This window comes from Entelurus aequoreus, linkage group LG03, assembly GCF_033978785.1.
Source record: "Entelurus aequoreus isolate RoL-2023_Sb linkage group LG03, RoL_Eaeq_v1.1, whole genome shotgun sequence".
NCBI lineage: Eukaryota > Metazoa > Chordata > Actinopteri > Syngnathiformes > Syngnathidae > Entelurus > Entelurus aequoreus.
Window position 1 is genome coordinate 65650115 of NC_084733.1, and position 23232 is coordinate 65673346.

General features: G+C 39.2%; 3 protein-coding genes across 4 annotated transcripts in view; 1 reads left to right on the forward strand and 2 right to left on the reverse strand.

Moving 5' to 3' along the window:
- The window catches only part of tecpr2 (tectonin beta-propeller repeat containing 2), a 53582-nt gene extending 52810 nt beyond the window's left edge, over window positions 1–772 (reverse strand). The window contains exon 1 of the mRNA XM_062042461.1: window positions 1–772. The gene's annotated coding sequence lies outside the window, so the exon portion shown is untranslated.
- Window positions 99–19069, forward strand: znf839 (zinc finger protein 839). 2 transcript variants are annotated; one of them, XM_062042464.1, is made up of 10 exons: window positions 99–1701; window positions 6431–7321; window positions 7380–7490; window positions 7550–7672; window positions 7903–7995; window positions 8237–8383; window positions 8449–8553; window positions 18123–18189; window positions 18269–18515; window positions 18585–19069. In XM_062042464.1, the coding sequence occupies exons 1-10, from the start codon at window positions 775–777 to the stop codon at window positions 18940–18942; spliced, it is 3069 nt and encodes a 1022-aa protein (XP_061898448.1). In that variant the 5' UTR covers window positions 99–774; the 3' UTR covers window positions 18943–19069. The 2 variants fall into 2 exon arrangements, with proteins under 2 accessions (XP_061898448.1, XP_061898447.1); XM_062042463.1 differs by having other exon boundaries at window positions 102–1701; window positions 18123–18204.
- cinp (cyclin dependent kinase 2 interacting protein) overlaps window positions 18600–23232 on the reverse strand; it is a 15795-nt gene continuing 11162 nt past the window's right edge. Inside the window, exon 5 of the mRNA XM_062042467.1 lies at window positions 18600–19293. Within this exon, the coding sequence (XP_061898451.1) occupies window positions 19091–19293 (203 nt within the window). The 3' untranslated portion in view covers window positions 18600–19090. The remainder of the gene's footprint in view (window positions 19294–23232) is intronic.

Below are 23232 nucleotides of genomic sequence, written 5' to 3' on the forward strand. Positions count from 1 at the left end.
AGAATGTCGTGTGAAAGAAGACGCTCAAATGTTCATCCTGATGTTGTTTCGCCTTCCCAGCAGCTGGACGGTAAACATCGGCGACATCGCCCTGCTGCTCTAGCAGACGTCACGCTGTTGACGTCATCAAAGTGCGCCAGGCCGCCGTCGAACATACTACGTCATCTTCCTGCGTCCTCACCTTTTCCTCTTTCTATTTTCGCTCGATGCCACCTTTGGAACAGTAACGTTTGCCATTCGCGCCTAGCTCGGTGGTTTTAATGAAAGGGACTTGGAACCAAATACGGCATTAGGTGGAAGGAATTGCGAGAAAGGCAAGCGGGAGCTCGTGGAAAACCAGGAGAGTGGACTCCTGCTTTGAAAAGAGTTACAGTGTATTAGTGTATGCGGACTCGGATCACGTGGTCGCTGGCGCATTGACCTCACGTGTATGTTTTCTGTCGAACTGTGTCATCGGGCGGATACATCGCATCGTTAGAGAGGCGGGGAGTTCGGCGAGTGGACGAAGGAGTTCAGTCCGGCGATCCAGTGCGGAGGTCGGCCTCCCAGTCGAGCTCGGCGAAGGCTAAGCTAGGCTAGTTGAAAACTCCTCCGAGCTTCCGTCATCTCCCGCGCTTTCTCTTCGTGTTCATGTTGTTGTCCGCCGCGCTGACACCTTTTCAACGCCCCTTTCCACACGAGCAACCGTCTATTTTGCCCAATTGATTTCCAATTGCGTTCGGTTGGAGCCACACTCTCGTTAGCCCGCCGAGTCGATATAGCCGCGCAGTCAAAATGGCGGACAACGGCGACGATAGCGGTTCTAGCAGAACAATAACAGCCGCCGAGACGCCGAGCTCCTCGGCTGCGGACTCCACACAGCCCGAGGATGCCGCGCTGCCGCTCCCAGCAGACCGCGGAGGAGACGCCGAGGGAACGGAGGACGGCACCGACGAGCACAGCGTCCAGCGCGGGAACAGCTCGGACGGAATGTCGGGCGGACATGAGGTTCATCATGAGGAGGTTCAGCGGGATGATGAGGAGGCGCAGGCAGGGTCCGACACTCAGCTGGTGGACTTCCTGCACACCTGCCCCGAGGAACAAAGCATCCTGGTGGGCACGGACTTCACCAGCTTGGGTCCGGACATGAGCACCACCACCATCATCTATGTCCAGCCGGACGGCAGTCTGGTAGAGGGCTCCGGGCTGACCCCGGAGGAGCAGCGGTCTCTCCTGGAACAGCTCACCAAGCAGCAGGTCGTCCAGGTGTCGGACTCGGAGGCCGCCCAGCTTCTCCAGCAGAGCCAGGCGGTTAAAGGCAGCCCGCCGGTCCACAATGCAGCCCTCAACCCCAGCCAGCTGCAGCAAGTCATCAGCCAGGTGACCAAGTCCCAGCAGGTAGTCCAGACCCCCCAGCAGATGGTCAAGCAAGTGGTCCAAGTCCAGGCGAGTCCCCAGAACCTTTCCCAGCAGGTAGTCCAGACCCCCCAACAGACGGTCAAGCAGGTGGTCCAAGTCCAGACGAGTCCCCAGAACCTTTCCCAGCAGACGGTCAAGCAGGTGGTCCAAGTCCAGACGAGTCCCCAGAACCTTTCCCAACAGGTAGTGCAGACGGTCAAGCAGGTGGTCCACGTCCAGACCGGTCCCCAGAACCCTCCTCAGCTGGTGAAGACCGTGGTCCAGCAGGTTGCAGCGCAGAGCGGGGGCAGCGTCCAGAAAAAGGTGAGCTCGACCTGAACGTCCTACTTGACCACAAACATTCATCCCTTCCTGCTGTTGTTCTTCTCTTGATTCCATGAGTAAATAACACACTTTTATTTAATTGTAATTGTATTTTTTATTTTTTTTATGGACATACCAGTTACATTAGACAAATACACATTTATATATTTATAATTGTATTTATTTTTATGGACATACCGGTTACATTAAACAAATACACATTTATGTATCATCTATAATTTTATTAATTTATTTGTTATGGACATACCAGTTACATTAGACAAATACACTAGGGCTGCAACTAACAACTAATTTGATAATCGATTAATCTGTCGATTATTACTTTTATTAATCGATTAATAATCGGATAAAAGAGACAAACTACATTTCTAACCTTTCCGGTATTTTATTGGAAAAAAACAGCATACCTGCACCATACTTAATTTGATTATTGTTTCTCAGCTGTTTGTAAATGTTGCAGTTTATAAATAAAGGTTTATAAAAAATAAAAAAGTAGCCTCTGCGCATAGCATAGATCCAACGAATCAATGACTAAATTAATCGCCAACTATTTTTATAATCGATTTAATCGATTAGTTATTGCAGCCCTAAAATACACATTTGTTTTATTTATAGTGGTATTTATTTATTTGTTATGGACATACCAGTTACATTAGACAAATACACATTTATGTATTATTTATAATTGTATTTATTTTTATGGACATACCAGTTACATTAGACAAATACACATTCATGTATTATTTATAATTGTATCTATTTATTTGTTATGGACATACCAGTTACATTAGACTAATACACATTTATGTTTTATTTATAATTGCCATATTTATTTATTTGTTATGGACATACCAGTTACATTAGACAAATACACATTTATGTATTATTTATAATTGCATTTATTTATATGTTATGGACATACCTGTTATTTTGGACACACATTTACGTATTTGTATTTAAATTTTATTTATTTATTTGTTATGCGCTGCCTGAAGAGCGTCAAGTAATTTAAAAATGTCAACTGAAGCAAAAAGATGTATAAAAGGTAGCTAGAAAGTACATAAAAGGTAAAAAAAAAAAAAACGTAGATAAACGGTAAACAAGGTAAAATAGATGGTCAAATAAGGTCAACGAAGATTAATAGAAGGTAGATAATAGGTAGCTAGAAAGTACATAAAAGGTCAACAAAGTAAAATAGAAATTAAATCAAAGGTAAACCAGGTAAAATAGATGGTGAAAATGGTCAAATAAGGTAAACAGAATATAAAAGAAGATGAATAAAATGTATCTGGAAAGTACATAAAAGGTAAACAAAGTTAAAAAGATGGTGAAGATGGTCAAATTAGTTAAAATAAGAAGATGAATAAAAGGTAGCTAAAAAGTACATAAAAGGTAAACAAAGTTAAATAGATGGCAAAGATGGTCAAATTAGTTAAAATAAGGTAAACAAGCAAAAAGAAGATGAATACAAGCTAGCTAGAAAGTACATAAAAGGTAACAAAAAGTTAAATGGAAGGTAAAGATGGTCAAATAAGTTAAAATAATGTAAACATAAGTTAAAATAAGAAGAATAGAATGTAAATAGAAAGTACATAAAAGGTAAACAAAGTACACTACATGAAGATGGTCCAATAAGGTAAACTGAAGCTAAAAGAAAATGAATAAAAGGTAGCTACAAAAGTACATAAAAGGTAAACAAGGTCAAATAGAAGGTAAATGAAAGGTAAATAAAGTAAAATAGAAGGTCATAGAAGGTAAAGATGGTCAAATAAGGTCTACAGAAACTAAAAGAAGATTAATAGAAGGTAGATAAAAGGTAGTTAGAAAGTACATAAAAGGTCAACAAAGTTCAATAGAAGGTAAATATAATCAAATCATTGTATTCTGTTTTTCTTTACGAATTACACAACGTGCCAAATTCACTGGTTTTGTGTTTTGTAAAATAATGGATAGATGAATAAAATAATGAAAGATGAATAAAATAATGGATAGATGAATAAAATAATGAAAGATGAATAAAATAATGGATAGATTATTAAAATAATGAAATATTAATAAAATATTGGATAGATTATTAAAATAATGAAATATGAGTAAAATAATGAAAGATTAATAAAATAATAGACAGATGAATAAAATAATGGATAGATTATTAAAATAATGGACAAATGAACAATGAAAGCTGAATAAAATAATGGATAGATGAATAAAATAATGGATAGATGAATAAAATAATGAAAGATTAATAAAATAATGAAAGATTAATAAAATAATGGTCAGATTAATAAAATAATGAAAGATCATTAAAATAATGAAAGATTAATAAAATAATGTACTGATGAATAAAATAATGGACGGATGAATAAAATAATGAAAGATTAATAAAATAAGGGATAGATTATTAACATAATGAAAGATGAATAAAATAATGAAAGATGAACAAAATAATAGGTAAATAAATACAATAATGAAAGATGAATAAATTAATGGATAGATTAATAAAATAATGGATAGATTATTAAAATGATGAAAGATTAATAAAATAAATGATAGAATATTAAATTAATGGACAGATGAATAAAATAATGAAAGATCAATCAAATAATGAAAGATCAATCAAATAATGAAAAATGAATCAAATAATGGACAGATGAAAACAATAATGATAGATTAATAAAATAATGGATAGATTATTCAAATAATGAAAGATTAATAAAATAATGGATAGATTATTCAAATAATGGATAGACTATTAAAATAATGAAAGATTAATCAAATAATGGATATATGAATAAAATAATGGATAGATTATTACAAACCCCAAAACCAGTGAAGTTGGCACTTTGTGTAAATGGTAAATACAAAAATAATACAATGATTTGCAAATCCTTTACAACCTTTATTCAATTGAATAGACTGCAAAGACAAGATACTTAATGTTCGAACTGGGAAACGTTGTTTATTGCAAATAGTAGCTCATTTGGAATTTGATGCCTGCAACATGTTTCAAAAAAGCTGGCACAAGTGGCAAAAAGACTGAGAAAGTTGAGAAATGCTCATCAAACACTTATTTGGAACATCACACAGGTGAACAGGCTAATTGGGAACAGGTGGGTGCCATAATTGGGTATAAAAGCAGCTTCCATGAAATGCTCAGTCATTCACAAACAAGGATGGGGCGAGGGTCACCACTTTGTCAACAAATACATGAGCAAATTGTCCACCAGTTTAAGAACAACATTTCTCAACAAGCTATTGCGAGGAATTTAGGAATTTCACCATCTATGGTCTGTAATATCATCAAGAGAATCTGGAGAAATCAGTGCACGTAAAATGATATTATGGACCTTCGATCCCTCCGGCAGTACTGCATTGAAAAGTAACATAAGTGTGTAAAGGATATCACCTAATGGGCTCAGGAACACTTCAGAAAACCACTGTCAGTAACTACAGTTTGTCACTACATCTGTAAGTGCAAGTTAAAATTCTACTATGCAAAGCGAAAGCCATTTGTCAACAACGCACAGAAACGCTGCCGTCTTCGAGCTCATCTAAGATGGACTGATGTAAAGTGGAAAAGTGTTCCGTGGTCTGACGAGTCCACATTTGTAATTGCTTATGGAAACTGTGGACGTTGTGTCCTCCGGACCAAAGAGGAAAATAACCATCCGGATTGTTATTGGGGTGTATTAGTGCCCAAGGCATGGGTAACTTATACATCTGTGAAAGCACCATTAATGCTGAAAGGTACATACAGGTTTTAGAGCAACAGATGTTGCCATCCAAGCAACGTTATCATGGATGCCCCTGCTTATTTCAGCAAGACGATGCCAAGCCAAGTGTTACAACAGTGTGGCTTCATAGTAAAAGAGTGCGGGAACTGGACTGGCCTGCTTGTAGTCCAGACCTGTCTCCCATTGAAAATGTGTGGCATATGAAGCCTAAAATACGACAACAGAGACCCCGGACTGTTGAACAAGTTAAGCTGTACATCAAGCAAGGATGGGAAATAATTCCACCTGAAAAGCTTCAAAAATTGGTCTCCTCAGTACCCAAATGTTTACGGAGTGTTGTTAAAAGGAAAGGCCATGTAACACAGTGGTAAAAATGCCCCTGTGCCAACTTTTTTGCAACGTGTTGCTGCTATTAAATTCTAAGTTAATGATTATTTGCAAAAAAAATGTTGTTTCTCAGTTCGATCATTAAATATTTTGTATTTGCAGTCTATTCAATTGAATATAAGTGGAAAATGATTTGCAAATCATTGTATTCTGTTTTTATTCACAAATTACACAACATGCCAACTTCACTGGTTTTGGGTTTTGTAAAATAATGGATAGATTATTAAAATAATGAAAGATGAATAAAATAATGGATAGATGAATAAAATAATGAAAAATGAATAAAATAATTAAAGAGGAATAAAATCATGAAAGATGAATAAAATAATGGATAGATGAATAAAATAACGAAAGAAGAATCAAATAATGAAAGATGAATCAAATAATGAAAGATGAATACAATAATGAAAAATGAATCAAATAATGAAAGATTAATCAAATAATAGCTCGTTGCAACCCTATAAGGATTGCCATGATTTAGCAGGAAGTCTCGCCTACTTGCTAGCTTCGAAAGACGGAATATATCCGAAGCATGGTAGTGATTCCAGCTCATGTTCTGGGAGTCAGATTTTCCTTCTTGTCCGCAGTCGGAACCGGTCAGGATCCAGGTCCAGGCTCCTCCTAAACAGGAAGTTAAGGTGTCCACCAATGGCAGCGCTCAGATCTTTCACATCCAGCCAATGGTGGGCCAGCAGGGCCAGCAGTTGTTCCTGCAGCAAAACCTGGGAGACCCCCCCATCCAGCTGCTGCTCCAGAGTCCCGGGTCGCTGCTCCCGCTGGTCCACAAGCTACCGGCGCAGACGTCCTCCGCCGCGGTCGCTGCTGTGCCTCACAAGCACGTGTCCTCCCCCGCCAAGACTCCACCCAAGACCCCGCCCAGCCCTACCGCCAAATTTTCAAGTGTGTCTCTGATCAAAACTCCTGCAAACAGTACAGTGGCGACCCCCGTCAAAAGTCCAATTGGTCCGGCAAAGACCGGCAATCCAGTCCCCGCCCAAAATGTGGTGGCTCCGCCCCCGGCAGCCAAGGATGGCGAGAAAGAAAAAGTGAAAAAGAGCAAGAAGAGAGACAAAAAAGCTGTCAAAGTCCAGACCAGGTCTGGTCGAGTGTCCAGACCTCCAAAGTACAAAGCCAAGGACTACAAGTTCATCAAGACCGAAGACTTGGCTGAGAGCCACCAGTCGGACTCTGACGATTACTCTGACATGAGTATGGAAGAGGAGGAGAGGAAGGACAACTCCGCCCCTGACGACGCCATGTCCCTCACCTACGGCCACAAGTCCCGGTCCCACCGCTGCCAGACCTGCGACAAGGCCTACATCGGCCCCGGGGGTCTCAACCGCCATTACAAGCTCAACCCCAGCCACGGGGAGCCATCCTGCGACGCGCCGCACCCCCTCAGCGACGAAGAGCGATCGCCGGGTCCTGCCGAAGAAGAGCCCGGCGAGGAGAAGGCTGTCGCCGTGACTACCAGCAGGGTAGGAACCTGTTGCTAATTGTTAGCGCCGCGTGCTAATTACCTCATTGTACCCTCAGGACCCGCTCGCTTCCGGGGGATTCCGAGGCCTCCACCACCGGGGTGTCGGCAGGCCCCGGGGGAGGGGGCGGGGACGGGGACGGGGACGACCCCTGGGACCGCCCCCCAAGGTAACGCTGCCGTCTCTGGAAGGATTTGACCCGGACTCTAAAACTACTTCCTGTCAAAGTTCCCTCAGGTGTCGGGCGGGCTCATCAGGAGGGGTGGGCGCCGTGGGCGGCCACCCAAGCTCAGCGTTGCCATGGCGACTGCCGAGCAGCAAGTGGAAAGGAGACGAGAGCGACTGCAGGAGGTTGGACCACAAAGTCACCTGGTTGCCCTCACAAACCTGTTTTTTGACTCTCTCTTTCTCTCTCTTTGTGTGTGTGTGTGTGTGTGTGTGTGTGTGTGTGTGTGTGTGTGTGTGTGTGTGTGTGTGTGTGTGTGTGTGTGTGTGTGTGTGTGTGTGTGTGTGTGTGTGTGTGTGTGTGTGTGTGTGTGTGTGTGTGTGTGTGTGTGTGTGTGTGTGTGTGTGTGTGTCAGCTTGTGGAGCAGTGTGAAGACGAGGAGCTGATGGACATTGTTCTTCCTCGTTTGACCAAAGTCTTAAGTGTCTGGGAGATGTTGCTGGCCAAGGTACATACATACGCACACACACTGACTTTGAGGTTATATTTAGGGAGGCACCAAAGGAGCTCCGCCTCCACAAGCCCAGAAAGCGAACATGGCGTCCAAACAAGTTGTTTCCAACTCGTGTCATTTATATCTAATTTTGCCGCTAAGGCTTCTGGGTAATGTAGTTACCAGCGGACCTCCAGGACTAAGCTTGAGTCCTGAAAGAGGCCACGCTACACATCTCGGGTCTTGTCGCCTCCAGGTGGAGCGTGGCGGTCCGGCTCGCAGCTATTTCCCCGATATCTACCGAGAGTTTGAGTCCCTGCAGGCGCAGGTGAGGCAAGCCGCCCAGGATTACATCGTGGCTCCGGTGGGCGGGGCCACACCCCTGGAGATCAGGAACATTGAGGTGAGCATCTCTGCCGGGCACCAAGTCACAAGGAGTCCAACTCTAACGCTAATGCTAACTGGCAGGTGGCCAGATGTCTGGGCATCCTGGATGAGGTGAACAGGATGAAGGTCCTTCCTGGAGCTAGTCCCAGTCCCAGTGTCAGCAACAAGAACAGCCGATACTTGGAGGTAATATATATTTTTGGCTGCCTTCTGTATCGTAAAAAGCGGCTAACAAGGTTTTTGCCAAGGTCGTTGTTTCTGATGGCGAGCTAGCAAAAGTAGGCAAGGCAACTTTATTTATATAGCACGTTTACAACAATTTTTAAATTGGACCAAAGTGCTTTACAGGTTAAAAAGCATACAGCAAAAAACTAAACAAAGAACATAAACAATACATAAGCTAAACAAGATGCAAAAGAAATACGGTGAAAGGGTTCGGATAAAAAGTAAAATTGCAAGATAAAAATAATGAAATAATAAAAGTGCGACAAATTGGGGGGGGGGGACAAAAACTAAAGTGGGGGGGCACTAGAAATGGTGGCCTAGTGGGCGGGCTCGGCTCAGGTTAAAGGCCAGCGAGAAGAGATAGGTCTTAAGAAGGGTTTTGAAGACCCCCAGGCTCTGAGCTGACCTAATGTGGAGGGGAAGGCTGTTCCAGAGCTTAGGGCCGGCATTGGAGAAGGCTCTGTCCCCTCTTGTCTTTAGCTTGGATCTGGGGACCGCCAGCAGCAGTTGGTCAGCTGACCTTAGGGCTCTAGACGAGGTATGATGGTGCAGAAGCTCGGTCAGGTATTGTGGGGCAAGGCCATTTAGAGATTTAAAAACAATTAAAAGTAAATTAAAATCAATGCGGTGACGGACAGGGGGCTAGTGGAGTGAGGCAAAGTATGCAAAGACAAGATGAAAAAAAGTGAGATGGATCAGCCCGCCCACAAGCAGGAAAGTGGAACATGTATTCCACCCAAAAGGGTTTATTGATGTTGTTGTTGTCGGAGAGGACACATGAAGTACACCTACTTAGCATTGTACACCAGGAAGACTCGGATATATGGATCTTGATTTTTCAGTCACGTTCTGGTGCTGAAAGACACAACATCCCGGATGCTTGCAGTAGTTTGTTTCACGTTGTCTTCATGTTCTAAATGATCACAACATGAAATGTCCATTATTCATCATCAAGAATGTAAATGGTAAATGGGTTATACTTGTATAGCGCTTTTCTACCTTCAAGGTACTCAAAGCGCTTTGACACTATTTCCACATTCACACACTGATGGAGGGAGCTGCCATGCAAGGCCCTAACCACGAAAAAATCAGGAGCAAGGGTGAAGTGTCTTGCTCAAGAACACAACAGATGTGACAAAGTTGGTAGAAGGTGGGGATTGAACCAGGAACCCTCAGGTTGCTGGCACGGCTACTCTCCCAAGCGCCACGCCGTCCCCGTAGATCACATATACATCATCATAAATATAACATTCATGAGGAAAAGATAATATTGTATTCATAATTATAAGGATTAAATTAGATTTTTGATGAAATATATAACGTTATATTCATAATCAAAATTATAAAAGCATATTAATTATAAATATAAAGTTATATTCATAATACAAAATTTAAAAGCATATTAATGACAAATATTAAGTTATATTCATAATCAAAAATATAAAAGTATATTAATAATGACACATATAGTTCATAATTAAAGATTAAGATTAAAGTACCAATGATTGTCACACACACACTAGATGTGGTGAAATTTGTCCTCTGCATTTGACCCATCCCCTTGGGGAGCAGTGGGCAGCAGCTGCGCCGCGTCCGGGAATCATTTTGGTGATTTAACCCCCAACTCCAACCCTTGATGCTGAGTGCCAAGCAGGGAGGTATCAAAAATATATTGACAAATATCAAGTTATATTCATAATCAAAAATATAAAAACTTAATGACAAATATAAAGTTATATTCATAATCAAAAATATAAAAACATTAATAATGACAAATGTCAAGTTATATTCATAATCAAAAATATAAAAGCGTATTAATGGAAAATATAAAGTTATATTCATAATCAAAAATATAAAAGCATATTAATGACACATATAAAGTTATATTCATAATCAAAAATATATTAATAATGACAAATATAAAGTTATATTCATAATCAAAAATATATTAATAATGACAAATATAAAGTTATATTCATAATCAAAAATATATTAACAATGACAAATATAAAGTTATATTCATAATGAAAAGTATAAAAGCATATTAATAATGACAAATATAGTTATATTCATAATGGAAAATACAAAAACATATTAATAATGACAAATATAAAGTTCTATTCAGAATCAAAAATACAAAAACATATTAATAATGACAAATATAGTTATATTCATATACACAAATATAAAAGCATATTAATAATGACAAATATAAAGTTAAATTCATAATCAAAAATATAAAAACATATTGACAAATATTACGTTATATTCATAATCAAAAATATGAAAGCATATTGACAAATATAAAGTTATATTCATTATCAAAAATATAAAAACATAATAATAATTATAAAGTTATATTCACAATCAAAAAGATACTTATTTTCATAATCAGTTATACCGTAATTTCCGGACTATAAGCCGCACCTGACTATAAGCCGCACCAGCTAAATTTAGGGTAAAATACAGATTGCTCCATATATAAGCCGCACCCGACTATAAGCCGCAGGGTTTTGATGTGTAATTACCGTAGTATAAAGGGGTTCCTGCTACCACGGAGGGGATTGTCGGGACAGAGATGACTGTTTGGGAATGCAAAGCGTCCCATTTATTAACAATAAATCTTTCAATCAAACTTTCACATCTTTAACATGGCGAACCGCATTTCTGCAGAGTACAAATAATACAACGGTATTACCGGTAGTGACGGTAGTCAGTCTTTAATCACTGGTCATCGTCTTCCTCCTGCGTACTAAAATCACCGAAATCCTCTTCGTCGGTGTCGGAGAAGAACAGGTCCAAAATGGCGTCGTCAGCCACTTTCTCTCCTTCGTCAGTGGAATCAACAGCTTCGGCTTCGTCAGCCGTTACGCCGTCCTCTTCATCATCACGACGCAGCAGTCCAGCTTTTCGAAAGCCGTTGATGATCGTGGATGTTTTCACACTTTTCCATGCCGTCAGGATCCACTGGCAGACTTGAGCAAAAGTTGCTTTTCGCATGCGACCAGTTTTGGTGAATGATTTCTCACCGTTAGTCATCAATGCCTCCCACCGAACTCGTAGTGCCACTTTAAAAGCACGATTCACACTGATGTCCAGTGGCTGCAAATGCTTCGTTGTGCCCCCAGGAATCACAGCTGGAATAGAGTTTGTGCTCTTGATGGCTGCTTTCACAGAATCTGTTATATGGGCTCTCATGCTGTCCAAAACGAGCAGTGCTTTTTTTTGGTGAAAAAATCCCCCAGGTCGCTTGACATAGCACTCATTCAGCCATTCCTTCATAACGCTTTCCATCATCCACCCTTTCTGATTGACTTTTATGGAGATGTCTTTCGGGAATTTTTCATTTGGCATAGTAATCCGTTTAAAAATCACCATCGGTGGAAGCTTTAGTCCAGATGCTGTGCAGCCCAGAACACAAGTGAAATGTGTTCTCTCATGGCCAGTTGTTCTCAGTGTGATGGACGATTCACCTTTTTTGTTAACAGTCCTTGTGAGAGGCAAGTCAAAGGAAAGAGGCACTTCATCCATGTTTATTATCTCGTCCGGTCCGATGGAATATTCCTCTATTTTTCTTTGTGTGAATTCGCGGAAGTTTGTTATTTTCTCCTCGTGGTCGGGAGGGAGTTGCTGACTCAGAGTCGTCCGCGCCCTAATGGACAGCCCCTTTCGTCTCATAAATCTGACGCACCATGATGGTCCGCCTCTAAAATCTTGAATATTCATTTCTTTGGCGGTTGTTTGGGCTTTCAGTCGGATCTGCACGGTGGAAACACCCCGGCCGTCTGCTCTCTGTGTGTTCACCCAGTCCTCAAGAAAGTTTTCAAGTTCCGGCCATCTGCTTTTATTACCTCTGAAGGATTTTTTTGTCTTTTTGCATTGAATCAGTTCTTCATGCTGCCGTCTCCAACGTCTCACCATTGATTCGTTGATGTTAAGGGTACGTGCTGCAGCTCTATTCCCTTCTTTGACAGCCAAATCGATTGCCTTTAACTTAAACGCAGCATCATATGCACCTCTACGTTTGTTTTCCATATTGTTTTCCAAACTGTCGCTTACGCTCTCCTACTCTTTATTTTGCTCTCGTTACCTGGCGCAAGATGGCTGCCTCTGTCTCGCGCATCTTCGGTAGTGTGCGCCCTTGGTTACCGTAAGCCGTAAAATAGCCGCACCGCCGTAAAAGCCACACGGACCAAAACGAGGGAAAAAAGTAGCGGCTTATAGTCCGGAAATTACGGTATTTATGAAGAAAAAGTTATATTCAAAGAGATACCATTTTATATATAATTACAAAGACAAAATTGTATTCATGTTAAAAAAGATACAATTATTTTCATAATCAAAAAGTTATTTATGATAAAAAGCTAGTTATATTTGAGGTTATATTCTCTGCTGCATTTGGGCGATAGGCGGGGTACAACCTGGACAAGTCGCCACCTCATCACAGGGCCGACACAGATAGACGGACAACATTCACACTCACTTTCACACACTAGGGCCAGTTTAGTGTTGCCAATCAACCTATCCCCAGGTGCATGTCTTTGGAGGTGGGAGGAAGCAGTCACGGGGAGAACATGCAAACAGAAAAGATCCCGATCTCGTATTGTGAGGCACATGCACCTTGTGCCACATAGTTATATTCATAATCAAAAATATAAAGTTATATTTAGGATGAAAAATATACAATTATATTCACATTCAAAAAGTTTATTTTTATCATGAAAAATGTAAAATTATTTTCTTATATTAAAAAAACATTTTTTATTGGTAATTACAGAGTTATTTATGATTCATAATCAAAAAGTTAGTTATATTTATGGTGACGAATATAAAGTTGTATTGATAATGAATATGAGTTATATTTATGATGAATAAAATAGTTGAATTTATGATTAAGAGATTTATTATAAAAAAGATAGTTATATCTATGATGAATAATATAGTTATATTTATAATAAAAAAGGTAGTTATATTCATGATGAATAAGAGTTATATTTATAATCAAAAAGGTAGTTATATTTATGATGAATAAGATAGTTGTATTTATGATGAATAAGATAAAGTTATATTTATAATCAAAAATGTAGATATATTTGTGATGAATTAGTTATATTTATAATCAAAAAAGTAGTTATATTTATGACGATAAAGATAAATAATGATAATGATAAATGGGTTATACTTGTATAGCGCTTTTCTACCTTCAAGGTACTCAAAGCGCTTTGACAGTATTTCCACATTTACCCATTCACGCACACATTCACACACTGATGGCGGGAGCTGCCATGCAAGGCGCTAACCAGCAGCCATCAGGAGCAAGGGTGAAGTGTCTTGCCCAAGGACACAACGGACGTGACTAGGAAGGTAGAAGGTGGGAATTGAACCCCAGTAACCAGCAACACTCCGATTGCTGGCACAGCCACTCTATCAACTTCGCCACGCCGTAGATAGTTATATTTATAATCAAAAAGGTAGTTATATTAAAATGAAAAGAGTTATATTTATGATCAAAAAGGTAGTAATATTTATGATAAGTTATTTATAATCAAAAAGGTAGTTATATTTATTATCAAAAAGGTAGTGATATTTATGATGAATAAGATAGTTATCTTTATAATCAAAAAGGTAGTTATATTTGATGAATAAGATAGTTATATTTATAATTAAAAAGTGTTTTGAGATTGTTCATAGTCAACAAAATACATCCTATGTCATTTGTGATACTAGACTGATAACAATCATTCAAAAAAACTATGTGGAGGACTGAAAAAACAATTTAGTAATCAACCAACATCACACCATTCACTAGAGGAATTTACACTTCCTGTGTGACTGCCCGTTGTGAGTCTAAGTGGAATGTCCAGGGTGAGTGGAGTGTGGGTGTGTTGGAACGCTTCCAATCAGATGACAGATGGTGTATGGAGAGGGTTATATGTTGCCCATCCATTGTCAATGGGGGGGAAATCTCGGGAAAGGGAAAATATGTTTTATGTTGGATATATGTGAAGAGCAGTGTGTGGATGGTTGAAAGGTCGAAATCGGGTTTAAAAAATGTGAAAACCTTTGAGAAATGTTCTCATTCATTTGAATGGGAATTTGATGGAATTTTTCAAAATATTGATCCTAAGACAATTGTCCTAGATGATATGAATGGGTTGGTGTTGGAATTTTTAGAATCGGTTGAGAAATGTTGACGCAGTAACAGTTTGAATCGAGAATGAGTATTTCGGAATTCCTGGAATTTAGGGTTAAATGGGAGTTTGTACAAAAAATAAAAGAAGGATGTTTGTTGTCCCAACTAAGAGGCATGTTTTGATGGTGGAATTGTTGAAAAATGTGGACTGTGAAACTTTCCAGAAAGAGGTGGAAATAGGGCTTTGGAAAATTGGGAATCTTGGCAATTCCTGGAATTTTTTGTGGGATTATCAGAAGTTTGTATATTTCCCAATCATTGTCAATGGGGGAAAATTCTTGGAAAACTTTGAATCCTGGGTCATCTGGGATATTTGGGAAGGTGAAGTTTTGTAGCTACCCAAGCCAAACATTTTGATTCTGGAACATGGAATGAAAACTGGGAGAAGATGAAGAAGTTGAATATAAAAGATGAATTGTTGTAGAATTTTACGTAACTCTAAACTGTAATACTACAGTGTACTACCGTGTACTTGCGTACTACCGTGTACTAACATACTAAGGTGCACTAGCATAGTACTGTGTACTACCGTGTGCTAGCATACTACTGTGTACTTGTGTACTACTGTGTACTAGGGCTGGGCGATATAGACGAAAAAGTATATATCTCGATATATTTTTGCTTAAACTCGATATTCGATATATTTTCCGTTGAAAGTATACAAATAAAGATATACATTTTTGAGCGAGATTCAGTGAAATTGAAGGGAATGACAACTGTACTGTAAACAGTCAATGGCACTATTTTTAACCCAGTTAGTCAAGATGGGTATTAACAGCACAGAAAAGAAACTGTTTAAGTAGCAAAGAATTACATAACATAAATAAAATAGAAACATATTCTTTCTACGTAAAATAAATAACATAGCTGTGCAAATAATACAACATAAATCAAACTCAGATAAAAAATAAATGTGCAGTCAGGCACTTTTTAATTCCCAGTCGATGATGTAATGGACTGTCACACATGCACGGTTCTGGTCAGCGCCAAGTAAGTGACTTGACTTAATTGTGCGGCTATGATCTTCCTCACTCTGGCAGCATTTCTCGTGTGAAATATGCCCGGAACAGTTTGGATTTGGGCTTACAAGGTAAACTACTCAAATGTATGTTTTATCCAGACGCATATATTTGTCCAAATGTGGCCAAGTAGACGCATTGAGGGTTTCCTGGACGTCGTCTACATCTCTAAAAGAAACATCTAAGGAAGAGAATCCCTCTGCCATCTTCCACTAGTTTTTTTAATATATAAATCGCCCGCTTGAATATTCTTGTCGTCATTTGGGATGTCTGTTGTGATTTCACTTCCTGGTTCCATTACCTGCCCAATCTTGCCTCTGATTGGCCTGTCCCTAATGATCTCAACTAATCGTCACTCATCATAGTAAACAACCAACCAATCATGGATGTTCTTATATATGTCTTGGAAGGAGGAAGGGGAGGGGTTTAGTAGCCCATGAGAGGGAGTGAGGAGTGGGGGAGAATCAAGGAACACAACAAATAAGCGGTGTTTGGTCATTTTAACGTGCAATAAATTATATCGATATCGCAATATTTTCTTAATTCATACCTTGTTTAAAAATATATCGATATATCTTACAAACTCGATATGTATGTGGGCTCTGTACCGAGGATGTCGTTGTGGCTTGTACAGCCCTTTGAGACACTTGTGATTTAGGGCTATATAAATAAACATTGATTGATTGATATATCGCCCAGCCCTACCATGTACTAGCATACTACTGCATCAAGTCATAAAAATGGGGTCCCACTTTTTTGTAACCGTTTTGAAAACAAATGATAAATGTATGCATTATCCTGTTATATCTCACATTCTATATTGTCTTTTGGAAAAAGGTTGTCATAAACGTTACTTAACTCATTAAAAAAAATAATACAAAATCAAATTTTTATGCATATGTAAACTTATTCAGTTATAAACATTCATTCACTTTCTTCATTCCTTCATGGATCTAAACTTTACCGCTGCCGGTAGTTTTTTATATATTTTCATTTAATAAGTTGTAGGAGTATTTATTTCAGTATAAAAGTGTAAAAAGTGTTTTGCTTCGGTCATGAAATGATAATGGTGTGCCAGGGCATACATGCATATGACAAATTTAATTGATTATTTTCACCTGTATGTAGATCATCAGTTTAAAAACCGCCACATCTACAATTTTATGGCAAATAATGCCAACAAACTTAGAATTTGGCGAGTTAGTTTCAATGTCATTTAATACAGTGGCCTCTAGCATTTCATCTCTGGCTTCGTGATGGCCGTAAGCTGTGTGTGTTCCCCTTTAAGAATGGCAATATGTGGGGTGAGTGACGTGTGTAAGTGAGTGGGCAAGTTAGGAGAGGGAGCGCTAGCATGTACAGGAATGTTATTAGCATGGTGGATGTCCACTTGGCTTTGTGGAAAACATAAAGAGTTGTAACAAATCAACGGCCTCGTCATTCCGACCAAAGAGCGGAACTGTAGGGACCCAAATTGGAGGGTGTTTCTTGGTGCCTGGTGAGGCTGGATCTTTGAAAATCAGTGCACCTGGTCGTAAAGGTGTTTCTCTTAGTCCGTTTACATGGCGTGCAAAACATCTTTCCATCGTCACTTTTCATTGATGTTTCGCTTCTTGGGTTTATTGCTTGCTATGACCAAAACAATAACACGGGGGAGTCCTAATACCGGAAATGCAGTATTTGTGATCGATAAAACTTTCGGCGAATCAAAATTTAAGAACTTGTACCGGAAAGTTAATTACTTTGAAGTCGACCAATAAAAACGCAATACACGGGCACGGAAATTTGACTCGGCAGATATAAACAAAACATTGTTTTGACACGGAGAAGGCAGGGTCAGTAAAAATAAATAAAGAAAGAAACCGTGTCCCGGGGGACGCGCAGACTTCCGAAAATGCTTGTCCTTTCTGATTTCAATGCGTAAAAAGACACAAAAAGTGCGTTAACGCCAACACTGACTGTGTACTAGTGTACTACTGTGTACTACCGTACTACTGTGTACTACCGTGTACTAGTGTACTACTGTGTGCTAGCATCCGTGTACTAGCGTACTACTGTGTGTTAGCATACTAGCGTGTGTTAGCATACTAGCGTGTGCTGGCAGTACTCTGCATGATATTGTATGGACAGTAGGGAAAGGTGGATGGACTTCCATGGTCTGTCTTGTCTCGGTCTCTTTGGTCCTCATCCCTGAGGAATGTTCCATCATGGACTGGATGTGCACTTACACAAAACATGTCAACATGTGTGGGAGAGGAAGAAGATGTGTGTGAGCCAATAAGGTTCCTCCGTGATGATGTCATTTGTTTGGTCTTCAGAACTCCAAGATGCTTCCTCCTTCCAAGCGCTTCAAGATGGAGAACAGTGCTCCTCTGCACCACAACGGTACTGATACCACAGGTACTTATCGCCCTCGTTGTCACGCACAACCTTCGCTAGTCGCTCACCTTCTTCACCTGTGCAGGTGTCAGCCCCGTGACTCCGCCCCCTACCGTGGTCACAGCGCCGCCGGCTGTGACTCCGCCCCCTAGTGTGCTTTCGCCGCCGCCAGCGTCGACTCCAACTCCTAGCGTGGTCTCAACTCCACCAGTTGTGACTTCACCCCCACCAGTTGTGACTTCGCCCCCACCAGCTGTGACTCCGCCCCCTAGCGTGGTCGCAGCGCCGGCAGCCCTGACTCCACCTCTACCTCCACCTCACGACTCATCCTGGTGAGGTTCGCTTCCAATGGGCTGACGGTTCCTGGCAGGTTTCTGATGTCTTGGATTCTTATCTTACAGCTCCACCGGGCCTAAACAGGCTCCTCCCCCTGCCACGCCCATGGAGGTGACCACCGGTGAGAATGAGGAGGCCCCGCCCACAGAGGAGGCAGATAAGTCAGCCTGGACGGTCCAGAACGTGAGCCAGACCGCCTCAGAAGACCCGACGGAGTCCTGCCAGACCAAAGAACTGGAAGAGGGCGAGGAGATCTACATCCAGACTGAAGGCATGACGGTCCAGCTGGCGGAGCCCGGACAAGAAGGCATCGTCATTGTCAACGGCCCCGACGGGACCACCATGCACATCCAGACCCCGGAAGGCGTCCCCCTGGAGGCGGTCCAGGCCCTGCTGGGCATCGAAGGCTCCAAAAGCACCTGAGAGGCCACCTTGAGTTTGGACTTAATTTATTTCATCCGGGGTGTGGATGAGATCATGTTGATATGTAGATAAGACTATTTTATTACCTTTTATTACTTCCTGCTTTGCAATAAAAGTCCTCCTCAAAGAGCACGCCTCTTCCTGCCCCTCACAGCGCCCGGTGACCCGTCTCCAACAACATGGCCTCCAGCGCCACTCTGCCCGCCGCCGCCATCTTGGGCTGGTGCAGCCAACACGACAGGTAGACCAGGCTCAGGTCCGGGGTTGCGCTGTGGGCCACTTCCTGTTGGACGATGCGCTTCACACGCAGCTCCTCGCTGAAGCACCTCAGCAGCACGCCGCTCTGCTGCTCTGGAATAACAACAACAATACTAATTGTAGTATTTATGTAATACCAATAGTAGTACTCAAAACAACAATACTACTTCATACCAGTAGCAGTACTCAAAACAATACTACTTCATATTAGTACTACTCAAAACAATACTACTTCATATTAGTAGTACTCAAAACAATACTACTTCATACGAGTAGTAGTAGTACTCAAAACAATACTACTTCATGAGTAGTAGTACTCAAAACAACAATACTACTTCATACCAGCAGTTATACTACCAAAACAACTACAATACTTCTTACCAGTAGTAGTAGTACTTCCAAAACAACAATACAACTTCATACCAGTAGTAGTACTACCAAAACAATACAACTTCATACCAGTAGTAGTACTACCAAAACAACACTACTTCATAGTAGTATTCCTGAAAACAACAATACTACTTCATACCAGTAGTTATACTACCAAAACAACTACAATACTTCTTCATACCAGTAATAGTAGTAGTACTTCCAAAACAATACAACTTCATACCAGTAGTAGTACTACCAAAACAACACTACTTCATAGTAGTATTACTGAAAACAACAATACTACTTCATACCAGCAGTTATACTACCAAAACTACTACAATACTTCTTACCAGTAGCAGTAGTAGTACCTCCAAAACAACAATAAAACTTCATACCAGTAGTAGTACTACCAAAACAACACTACTTCATAGTAGTATTACTGAAAACAACAATACTACTTCATACCAGTAGTTATACTACCAAAAGAACTACAATACTTCTTCATACCAATAGTAGTAGTAGTAGTACTTCCAAAACAACAATACAACTTCATGCCAGTAGTAGTATTACCAAAACAACACTACTTCATAGTAGTATTACTGAAAACAACTACAATACTACTTCATAGGAGTAGTAGTACTCGAAACAATACTACTTCATAGGAGTAGTAGTAATCGAAACAATACTACTTCATACCAGTAGTAGAACTACCAAAACAACAATACTGCTTCATACCAGTAGTACTACGACCAAAACTACAATACTATTTCATAGGAGTAGTAATACTCAAAACAACAATACTACTAGTACTAGGAGTATACTAGGACACATGTAATAGTATGTGATTAAAGTGCATAACTCATGTACTGGTCATGTAATACATGCTTGTAGCACATGACACTTGTAATCATATTGTAGTACATGACACATACTAATACATCACATTGTAGTACATGACACATGTAATAATCATATTGTAGTACATGACATGTAATAATACATCATATTGTAGTACATTACACATGTAATAATACATCCGCTCAGTGGCCTAGTGGTTAGAGTGTCCGCCCTGAGATCGGTAGGTTGGAGTTCAAATCCCAGCGGAGTCATACCAAAGACTATAAAAATGGGACCCATAACCTCCCTGCTTGGCACTCAGCAACACGGGTTGGAGTTGGGGGTTAAATCACCAAAATGATTCCCGGGCGCGGCGCCGCTGCTGCCCACTGCTCCCCAAGGGGATGGGTCAAATGCAGAGGACAAATTTCACCACATCTAGTGTGTGTGTGACAATCATTGGTACTTTAATCTTTAATCATAATGTAGTACATGACACATGTAATAATAATAATACATGCTCGTAGTACCTATGTGAAGTGTGGGTGGTTGAAAGGTTGGAATTGGGTAAAAAAAATGGCGCAACATTCAGACAATTTAGGGCATTGTATAACTATGAATACAACCGTTCATTTGAATGGGAATATCCTGGAAATTGTAGGAAAAACTGGAATTTTGGAAAATATAGGTAATACAACAATTATCTGAGATGCTTTGAATAGGTTGGTGTCGGAACTTTTCAAAATGGTTAAAAAATGTTGGCACAGGCACTAACCCCTGTGACACCGTGCTGCCTGACCACTAGCCAGAAGACCATCATTGACACCCTCCATGGGAGGTAAGCCACAAAAGTATGTATTACAATTTCTATAACATGAATAATATATTCTACAACATGTATTATCACATATTGTAAAACAGTTATAATATATTCTCAGACATGTATTATCACATATTGTAAAACATGTCAAATATATTTTAGAACATGCATTATATATTCTAGAACATGTATTATCACATATTGTACAACATGTAACACATATTCTAGAAATGTATTATATATTCTAGGACATGCATTATTACATATTGTAAAACATTTACTGTATACCATATTGTAGGACATGTATTACAATTTCTAGAATGTGTATAATATATTCCAGTACATGTATTATCACATATTGTAAAACATGTAAATATATATTCTAGTACATGTATTATCACATATTGTAGAACAGTTATAATATATTCTAGCACATGTATTATCACATATTGTGCAACATGTAAAATATATTCCAGAACATGTATTATATATTCTAGGACATGCATTACTGTATCTCATATTGTGGAACATTTATAGCCGTATTGTAGGACATGTATTACAATTTCTAGAACATGTATAATATATTCTACAACTTGTATTATCACATATTGTAAAACAGTTATAATATATTCTAAGACATGCATTATCACATATTCTACAACATGTGAAATATATTCCAGAAAATGTATTATATATTCTAGGACATGCATTATCACATATTGTAGACAATTTATACCATTTTGGAGGACATGTATTACAATTTCTAGAACGTGTATAATATATTCCAGCACATGTATTATCACATATTGTAAAACATGTAAATATATATTCTAGAACATGTATTATCACATATTGTACAACATTTATACCATATTGTAGGACATGTATTACAATTTCTAGAACATGTACAATATATTCTACAACATGTATTATCACATATTGTAGAACAGTTATAATATATTCTAAGACATGTATTATCACATATTGTACAACATGTAAAATGTATTCTACAATATGTATTATATATTGTAGACCATGTATTATCACATATTGTACAACATGTAACACATATTCTAGAACATGTATTATCACATATTGTAAAACATGTATTATATATTCTAGAACATGTATTATATATTCTAGTATATGTGTATTAAAATTCCTCGAACATGTATAATATATTCTACAACATGTATTATCACATATTGTAGAACAGTTATAATATATTCTAAGACATGCATTATCACATATTGTACTACATGTAAAATATATTCTAGAAAATGTATTATATATTCTAGGACATGCATTATCACATACTGTAGTACATTTATACCATATTGTAGGACATGTATTACAATTTCGAGAACGTGGTATAGTATATTCTAGAATATGTATTATCACATATTGTAGGACATGTATTACAATTTCTAGTACATGTATATTCTACAACAGTATACTAGTTCTACATATTGTAGAACAGTTATAATATATTCTAAGACATATTGTACATATATTCTAGAACATGTATTATATATTCTAAAACAGGGGTGCCCATTACGTCGATTGCGAGCTACCGGTCGATCACGGGGGGTGTGTCAGTCGATCGCCAGCCAGGCATTAAAAAAATAGACCTAAAAATGAGCGATCATAATTCTGTGGACAAAAACGGCAAACTAAATAAATATAAATTATATATATCAGGGTCTGTGCAGGGTTCTTCAACATGTCAAATTAAGACTTTTTAAGACTTATTTAAGACCATCTTGAAAATAATTTAAGACCATTTCACATCCATACGGACAAAAAATACAAGGACAAAGTAAAACCAAAGGTCCAGGATGAATTTTAAGTATATGACTTTCACATTGGAAAACAAAATGGTTACACCAGGAGCTTCTCTAGTGTAAACTCATTGAAAAAAAACATGGTAACAGCCAATTTTCAGATAGAAGTGTTTTCTTGCAAAAGGTGCAGTGTGCTTCATATCAAGTGTTTTCATGTAA

What these genes read in the sequence shown, in the direction of transcription:
- znf839 (XM_062042463.1), top strand. Translation starts at nt 775, where the DNA reads ATGGCGGACAACGGCGACGATAGCGGTTCTAGCAGAACAATAACAGCC. An exon ending in TCGCCGTGACTACCAGCAGG is followed by an intron (nt 7,322 to 7,379) that starts GTAGGAACCTGT and finishes TTGTACCCTCAG; the next exon opens with GACCCGCTCGCTTCCGGGGG. An exon ending in TGGAGATCAGGAACATTGAG is followed by an intron (nt 8,384 to 8,448) that starts GTGAGCATCTCT and finishes GCTAACTGGCAG; the next exon opens with GTGGCCAGATGTCTGGGCAT.